A 9,554-nucleotide genomic window follows, 5' to 3' on the forward strand; every position below is an offset into this window, starting at 1 on the left:
TTTGCTTTTAGTATCAAGTGTTGCTCGAGGAAGGGAGAGGTAGCTGAATCCATCGAGAAGTTGGTGTTTACATCGAGAGCCACTGTCGCGCAGCCTTGACAGAGCGGCTCCCACTCTCGACGCTCGGAAGACGGTTTCGGGCTTTTCTTCTGCCGCTTTCCTGCCGGGCGGAGAGGGGTGTGGGGTCATGTGTTGATAGCCTTTTCTTCGTCTTCTCACTGTAACGCACAGCTTGCGTTCATCAAAAGCTAAAAGGCTGAGCGGGAGGTGAGAAGGGGGCTTATGACGGCGACTACAAACCAGGTATACACAGTCTAGAGGTATCAGCTTATCTTTCTCGTTGAATCGTCGAACTTTGCAAGGTGATATTGGTATTTGTCTGGTTTGTCTTGATTTTTCTGTGACTGTTGAAATAATTTTGAAGAGAATGTCCGAAAAGTGGTACACTGATCAGGTCACGCTTGGAAAAAAGATAAAAAATGCCTTCGCGAATTTCAAAAAGAAAGGGAGAGCCAATATGACGTTGGGGCAAACTCGTGCATGCGTCACACAGTTAGATATGGATCTTGCCGATTTCAAAAAGAAACACGCAATTATACAAGCAGATGAGAAAATCTTGCTTTCTCATGAGTATTATGAAAAGCAAATAGCTGAACTAGTGTTTGAAGCATATACTGACGCGTTGGGTGAGTTTAATGATCACATAATTGATTTAGAAAGTTCACCTCGTGTTGATCATAGACCGAGTAATACCGAAAAAGTAAATTTTTCTCCTCTGTCGCTACCAACGTTTTCTGGTAAACACGAGGAGTGGGAATCGCTTAAGCAGCTGTTTACATCGCTCGTAATAAAACGAGAAATGCCCAAGGCTGTCAAATTGCAACACTTGTTATCGGTAGTACAGGGCTCAGCGCAGCAAAGATTAAAAGGCATTGATATAATGGATTCAAATTTTGACATTGCATGGGAAAAATTAGTACGTAGATTCGACAATACTCAAATACGTTTATTTAATCATCTTGAAAATTTAATAAATTTACCTGTTGTTAAACCCAGAAATTTGCCTCATTTAATTCAAATTTTGGATAAAACTGAAGAATCAGTTCGTGCATTAAAAGATCTCGAATGTCCAGTTAATCATTACGATAATTGGATTATACATTGCGTGATTCGGAAGTTGGATCCATTGAGTCGAGAAGGTTGGGAGATATCGCGTGAGAGCAGGGCTGTGAGCCCTACCTACACGGAGCTCGTTGCCTTTATCGAGAGGCGCACTCAGTCTTTAGAACAGGCTCACGTATCGATTGATTGTGCTCCGGCTCGCAGGGGCGAAAAAAGTATACAACCTTCAAAAGGACAAAATAAACAAATATCGGCGAATGTATCTACTGAAAAGGTCGGGAAGTCTCAAAGCGAATCGAAAACAAAAAAACAATCGGTAGTATCGTGTGTTCTTTGTAAAGAGAGTCATTTGTTGCATAAGTGTCCTCAATTTGAGAGACTTTCTCAGCCGGAAAGATTTAACGTATGCAAAAGGTCAAGATTATGTTTGAACTGTCTTTATGACTCACATTTTTTAAAAAACTGCCCTTCTGAGAAAAGATGCTTGTCTTGTGGAGCGAAGCATAATACACTGCTACATTCAGAGCCTACAAAATCAGATGATATCGGGTCTTTTGGTGCACATAAGCCGGGTGGTGGTGGTCGTGATTTCGGATCAAGCGGGATGTCGAACTCGATTTCGGTTAACGTCGCTCCTGTAAGTGCTTCTATATTGTTGGCAACGGCTCGAGTCGTTCTTGTCGCGGAGCACGGAAGCACAATTGAAGTTCGAGCTCTAATCGATCCCGGGGCTCAGAGAAGCTTTGTTATAGAGTCGGTTATCGTGGATCTTGGTATTAGAGGACTGCCGTCGTCGTGCTCAGTCGTTGGTTTTGGGGAAAGCGAAACGAAACCAATAGGTGAATCGACGGTAGCGATTCGTCCAGTCACAAGTAGAGCCTCTTTCGATGTTCGCATGCTAGTTATGAGGTCGCTTACTCGATACAGTCCTGGTAGATGTACTGTGCGAGCTGAGTGGCCGCATATAAAAGGGCTCGTGTTGGCGGATCCGTATTTTTATAAACAACAAAGGATAGATTGTATAATTGGGGCAGACATATATGCGTCAATAATGTTGAATGGATTGATAAAGGGACCTCGAGGTACACCACTAGCACAAAACACTATATTCGGTTGGATTTTGACTGGTGAATCATCGGGGCCGCTCTCTGTTAGCAAAGAAACTGTGCGCGTGCTAAACGTTTCGGTAGAGCACAGCCTGTCGAGTTTGTTATCCAAGTTTTGGGAGATCGAAGAGATTGACGCGCCTAAGCCGTTGTCTCCTGAAAATCTTTACTGTGAGGAATTGTTTGTGTCTACTCACACTCGAAACATAGAGGGTCGATATATTGTTCGATTGCGTTTTCGAAAAAACCAATTTCGTTGAACTCTCGCGATATTGCAATTGCGTGCTTGGCGCGATCTGAGGTCAGACGTGACAAAAATGCTTGTCTCGCGAAAGCATATCGCGAATTCATTGGCGAATACATTAGTTTAGGGCATATGGAGCCAGTTCCAAAGCATGATAGTAATAAATCGTCGTACTACATGCCACACCATGCCGTTTTTCGCCAAGGGAACCCGGATAAAATTCGTGTAGTTTTTAACGCCTCACAGCGGGCATCGTCGGGTCAGCCTTTAAATGACTTTCTCTTGCCAGGGCCGAAGCTCCAATCGGATATAACAGTCGTCATTAGTAACTGGAGATTTTTTAAATGTGTTTTTGTGACTGATATAACAAAAATGTATCGTCAAATTTTAGTGTTTCACGATGATATCGATTGGCAGCGAATAGTTTGGAGGCCGGATCGCTCTCAACCTATTCAAGACTACAGGGCAACAACCGTGACGTATGGCACCGCTTCGGCGCCGTATTTGGCTCTCAGAGTTCTCCAGCAGCTGGCTCATGACGAGGGTGGTGCATATCCGGAAGCGGCAATGATCCTGCGTCATCAGATGTATGTCGACGATGCATTCGGCGGAGCTGACGACATGGGGTCTGCTCTACGCTGCAGGGATCAGCTCATCACGGTTTTGAAATCGGCTGGCATGTTGTTGAGTAAGTGGGCGGCCAACGATGCTGCGCTGTTGGGAGGCTTGGACTCGCTGGCTGACTCTGAAATTGCGTTCAAAGTCGAGGAGAGTGTATCTGCGCTGGGACTTTTGTGGCAGCCAAGGGACGACGTCTTTGGTTTTAGAATTGAATGGGCATCAGCTAGATCGGAGCTGACCAAAAGAGGAATTCTTTCAGATATTTCACGATTATTTGATCCTATGGGTTGGCTGGCCCCTGTATTGATTACAGCGAAAATTGTGTTACAGGATGTTTGGCTTTCAGGGGTCGATTGGGACGATCGCGTGCCTGGAGAGCTGTGTAAGAAATGGTCTGGTTTTCGATCGTTGCTCGGAGATCTTACTAAGATCAAAATACAGAGGTGGATTGGAGGAGCCGAAACAGATGGATGGACTTTGCATGGCTTTGCAGACTCTTCCAAGCGCGCATATGCGGCAGCAATCTATGCTGTACTACCTGGATGCTCGTCGACTTTACTAATAGCAAAGACGAAGATTGCACCAGTCAAGGTGCAATCACTTCCTAGGCTTGAACTATGTGGTGCTCATCTGCTGGCTCGCTTAATTGGAGGTACCCTGGCCCGGTTGAGAAGACCGCCGGACGAAATTCACTTATGGACAGATTCAAGGGTGGTTTTGGATTGGCTGGCCTCGCACCCGTCTCGCTGGCAGAAATTTGTTGCCAACCGTGTTAGTGAGATAGTATCATCGCTTCCCCAGGCACAATGGCATCACGTCCGTTCTGCTCAGAATCCTGCAGATTGCGCTACTCGAGGAGTCACGCCGGCTCAGCTCTCAACGCATGATCTCTGGTGGAGGGGACCTGCTTGGTTGGTTCTATCAAGTTCAGAATGGCCAATGCTCGACGTCGGTGATCGTGCGGAATCGTTATTGGTGGAGCAGAGAGAGGCTGAAGTTGCTGTATGTGTGGCGCACTCCGACGAGGGGTTGAATGTGGTAACCAAGCTTGAGAAACATTCAAGTTTCTCACGAATACTTAGAATTTTGGGGTATTGTGGACGTTGGTTACATGCCGGGGGGAAAAGAGGCCTTGGTAAGCTGACAGCTGGAGAGTATACTTGGGCTCGTCTTGCTTGTTATCGCGCAATTCAATCGTACTGGTTTGCTAATGAGAAAAAAATTTTGTTGCGGAATCAGGTGCTTCCGAGATCGTCACCCTTGGCACGTCTGACACCCTTCGTATGTCATCAGGGCCTTATTAGAGTCGGGGGCAGGCTCCAGGAATCGTCACTATCATTTCGAGAGAAGCATCCAGTGATCTTGCCAGGTAGAAGTTTGTTAGTGAGACGACTCATCGAAGAGGTCCACGCTCTTACACTTCATGGAGGCACTCAACTGATGTTGTCTCATATTGGCCGTTCGCTGTGGATAATTCAGGGTCGACGGGTGGTGTCCGGCGTTTTTCATCGCTGTGTGAGGTGTCTGCGGTTTTCTCAGCAACGCACTCAGCAGCAGATGGCCCCTTTGCCAGCAATACGACTGGAGCCGCAGCGTCTTTTTGCATCTGCAGGCGTAGATTACGCGGGCCCTATACCGGTGTTATTTTCAAGAGGTCGAGGAGCAAAAGCTACAAAGGGCTATATCGCAATTTTTGTTTGTCTTGTGACTAGAGCGGTCCACATCGAGATTGTGTTGGATCTATCAACGGGGGCATTTTTGGCAGCCTATTCAAGGTTCGTGGCTCGTAGAGGATGCTGTTCTGTGATCTACTCCGACAACGCAACGAATTTCCGAGGGGCGGCGGTGGAGCTCAATAGAATGTTTTCAGTTTCTTCAAAGTTTATAGGAGAAGTCGCAAGTCATCTGGCACTGAAAGGCACGTCATGGAAATTCATCCCTCCCCGCGCCCCGCATTTCGGGGGCTTGTGGGAAGCAGCAGTGCGCAGCTTCAAATTTCATCTTCGACGTGCAATGGGAAGCGCCACTTTGACCTTCGAGGAGCTATCAACGCTTGCAGCTCGTATAGAGGCGTGTTTAAATTCACGTCCTCTCTGTACTCTTAGTGGAGACGCTTTGGATCATCTGGCGTTGACTCCTGGACATTTTTTGGTCGGATCTGCCTTGTTTTCGTATCCTGAGCCGTACGATGAGTCACATTGTTCCACTAGTTTGAATCATCGCTGGAAGCAGATTGTTAATATCCGAAACTCATTTTGGTCTCGTTGGCGAAAAGAGGTGTTGAATCAGCTTCAACAGCGCAAAAAGTGGCTTAAGCAGGCTCCAAACATCGAACAGGGGGACGTCGTATTGGTTAAGGACGAGCTTGCTCCACCAGCTCAGTGGCCATTGGCACGAGTACTGCAGGTTCATCCAGGAAAAGATGGTTTGGTACGAGTGGTTACCTTAAAGACATCAAAATCAGTTTTCGTACGCCCCGTGGTCAAGCTTATTCGATTACCTACCGAGTCGCAGGCTGAAGAATATTTAAGTAAAATTAAATCAGGACAAGAAAAGTGATGGTGAAGTGAATTGATGGAATAGGCATTATGAACTGTAAAATCAAAAATTGTAGTGATTCATGGACTGTGAGTATTGGATTTATTGTTATGTTGTATATGGACCTATTTAGCATAGAATTATATGATTAGATTTTGATTTAAAATTTTAGTTAAGTCAAAAATGAAAATGCATTGTTTTTATATTGTTTGTTTCGATTGTAATTGCGGCTCAGAGCTACTACCTGTTTGCTTTTTGTTGTTTGATAAATTTTCCTTTTTTTTTTAAACACTCCAAATTAATGAAATTTGTAAGCAAAATTTATACAAAAAAAAAAAAAGCAAGCAAAGGGGGATTTCAATCTAATTTAATGTGAATTTTAAAAAAAATTCTAATGTTAAGGCTCTTAATGTTGAGCGAGTTTGAGTTAAAATTTTTGTTATAAAGCATTGTAATTTGCTGACTGAGAGACAGCAAGGCGGGCAGTATGTTTGGATTCGTGTTTGCCTTTTTGAAATTTAAATTGCGCGACATCCGGGCTGCTATTGTACGATTGAGGGAATAAGTAAATATAGTTTTGTTGTTAGTATTGTCATTGGAACGAAATTCTCCCCCCTTAGCGGCGGCTAGATCGCGGCTTCGACGGCACTTACGAGGCGTTGCTGGCTCTCTCGCCTTTGAGACTTCGACCTGTTAACATCGCTTGAGTAAATTGAGATCGTTGTATAAGTCAACTAATTGCTCGTTTTTTCGATGTCGTTTTTCTAAATTCTAATCGTCTTGGTTGGCTTCTATATGGTCACAGGTATTTTGTATCAACTCTTATTTTTGTTCGTTCTCGCTCGCTTTACATAAGACAGAACTTATTCGTTTTTACTTTTCACGTTTATCTATTGTTCATTAAATCTAAATTATATTCAAATTGCTCTGTAAATATTGTAAATATCTGTTGATTCAATAAATATTATTAACACCAAAACAATTCGCTTCCACTGCTGATTTCATTTGGTTAGTCAATTTTTTAGTTTAGTGCTACGTCTCAATGACCTTTTTTTGTCAATAAAAAATTGGTCGAGATGCCACTAACAATCATTATATAAATATATTTTGAGTTTCATATCATTTTAATGGTTTTTAAAGGCACTTATTTTGAATTTCATTAACAAATATTGGCACAATGTCATTGAGTAGTTATATAAAAATGAAACAAAAATTGTAATAATGGGCTATAAAATCGCAAAAAAATAAGTAAAAAAAAATTTCAAAAAAAATTAATGAAATGAAATATAATAATAAAATATAATAATATTACAAAAGACATGAATAAATACAATGAAAAAAAAAAAAGGAAATATAAAAAAAGGTTAAACATGGAAATAAAAAAAGAAATTAAATAAAGAAAATACAAAGAAAAGAGAAAAAAATGTATTAAAATGAAATATGAAAATAAATAAAGCAAGAAATAAAAAAAAAAAATAAATTAAACAAGAAACAAGGAAAAAAAAAAAAACAAGAAATAAAAAAAAAAAAAAAAACAAATAAAAAAATTATTAAGGAAATTAAAACAACAAACCAGGGGGTATTAATGGGTCGTGGGACCCATGGTAAGAACGAAGTTCTTTAAACATGAGATGAGTATAAACACAATTTCTCAGGTAACAAGGGGGTTGCCAGGCCCACAGGAAAAAAGAAGCTCTGTTAACGTTAGTACTGCATTCATGTTGTTTACTAAAAAAAAAACTTGAAAAACGAATAAAAAAAATAAAAAAAAAGTAGTTTACTACTTACGATGGAGTACTGTATTTCTCAAGACGTTCTCACTAAGTTCAACCACACTACTTGTCCATGAGTCGTTCCATAGCTCCTTTATCACTTATCTGAAACAAAGACAACTTATTAGTTACCAGTCAGAGACGCAGAAGCTGTTCGCGATTCTGCTAGCAAATTTCGCATGGAGTTCGATCGGTAGAGGTTTTGTGAATATATCGGCCATCTGTTTATCAGTATTCAGCCATCCGACGTTAACTCTACTATAATTCACACATTCTTTAACATAATGCTCATGAATTTCTGTCATATACCTTAATTCACCACTGCCTATAATTTTAGCATTTTGCTCAGCTGCCTTATTGTTGCACCATAGATCTGCCGGACACAAAGTATTATTCAGTATGATTTTAATCGAATCATTAACTGCCATCAGTTCTCTACATGCTTCACTCAGTGACACATACTCTGCCGGACATGTTGACAAAGACACATACGTTTGTTAGTGAGTTCTCCATGCCACTGAGTCTCCAAAGATTTCAATCACGTAACCACTTGTGGTTAGAGACCCTTAACAGTCACCAAAACTGGCATCGGAGAATGCTTCCAGCCCTTGCTGCCTTCCACAATATCTAAGACCATAAGATTTTGTCCCTGCCAGATATCGAAATACTCTTTTAACCATATTTCAGTCTTCGTTAGTCGGACTTATTTGATGCCTGCTCAGCACATTCACTGCATAGCTTATATCCGGACGTACAGTATTGGCAGCATATAATAAGCTCCCAACAGTCTCTCTGTAGGAAACGCTTTCAGTCGATCTGGACTCATTCAAGTCAATCTGCCTTTCCGATTGCTCTCTTTGTTTTCTTTGTTGATTTAACACACGACCTGTGACCATAGGAGTTTTTACTGGCTTAGAATCATCAAACTCAAACTTTTTAAGTATCTTAGTTATGTAATTGGTCTGAGTTAAAGTTAGAACTTGGTTTCCTCTGTTTTTTCTGACTTAAATGCCTAAAAATAATTTAACTTTTCCTAGGTCAGTCATTTTAAACTCACTTTGCAGTCTTTCCTTTACTGACTTCAATTTGCCAGTATCATTACTTGCTATAAGCATGTCATCAACATAGAGAACCAACATCAGAATTTTATCTGCCTCATGCCAAGTAAACAGGCAAGGTTCCAAGATGTGAGATCTTAGACCTATCTTCGTTGCAGCCTCCGAGAATCTTTCATGCCATTTTTTTGGACTGACTTTAAGGCCATAGAGGGCTCTGTGAAGCTTGCACACCTTGCTCTGTTTTTCCAGATCAGAACAGACCAAACCTTCTGGTAACTTCATGTGTATCTCGTCGTCAAGAGTACCATTTAAAAATGCCATTTTAACGTCAAGCTGACATGTATCTAAAATTAATTCATTACAGCCAAAGCAGTTCTTATTAAAGTCAGCCTTGATACCAGGGCGTAAGTCTCCGTAAGATCATACTCATTTTTATCTTTAAAACCCCGTATTACCAGCCATGCTTTGTGTTTCTCACATCCTTGAGCATCAACGTTTTTCTTAAGAACCCATCGGGAATCGATGATATTCGGACGTTTACCATTTACCAGTCCTGCAGGTCTGTTTACCAACTTTCAGACTTGATTCTTTGCCATTGAGTCAAGCTCTTCTTGGATGGCTTGATTACAGCCTTCTCTATCCACAGCCTTCATTGCTTCTTCATATGAAGCTGGATCTTTATCTTTTTCTGCTAACGAAGAGTGGTAAACTAGATCTTTCGCATAAATAATATTATCTTCTGACGTTTCAGTATCACCATTCTTAAAAATTAGGTCTTTTTTTACTTCTTCCCAGAGAGCTAAGCCCGCAAAGCTGACGTCTTTTACACAACTTTCTTGGACCAAGTTGGCCTCCATTGTTTCTATCAGTCTTTTCGGCCTTCCTCTTTTTAGTTGTACCACCGTGGGCGCTTCCTCCGATGACACTGTCTCTTTCGAATTTTAAAAACCACTCATCTAATTTAATATCTACAGTCACATTTTCCCAGTTTTTCATTTAATTTTCACAAAAATCGTCTCCATACACAAAACGCTCGTTAAATCTAACGTCCCGACTTTCATAAAACTTTCCTTCATTCGGACAAAGCAGACGA

At 41.5% G+C, this 9,554-nt stretch overlaps 1 protein-coding gene across 1 annotated transcript; it reads left to right on the forward strand.

Annotated features, from left to right (window-relative positions):
- The first annotated feature begins 427 nt into the window (after positions 1–427).
- Positions 428–5,652, forward strand: LOC149373752 (uncharacterized). The gene is made up of 3 exons (XM_089595751.1): positions 428–2,409; positions 2,535–2,797; positions 2,864–5,652. The coding sequence occupies exons 1-3, from the start codon at positions 428–430 to the stop codon at positions 5,650–5,652; spliced, it is 5,034 nt and encodes a 1,677-aa protein (XP_089451877.1).
- Positions 5,653–9,554: the final 3,902 nt, after the last annotated feature.

The sequence above is a fragment of the Copidosoma floridanum genome, unplaced genomic scaffold (assembly GCF_036245765.1).
Source record: "Copidosoma floridanum isolate Cflo_tuat_1 unplaced genomic scaffold, Cflo_Japanese_pri ptg000027l, whole genome shotgun sequence".
Classification (NCBI taxonomy): domain Eukaryota; kingdom Metazoa; phylum Arthropoda; class Insecta; order Hymenoptera; family Encyrtidae; genus Copidosoma; species Copidosoma floridanum.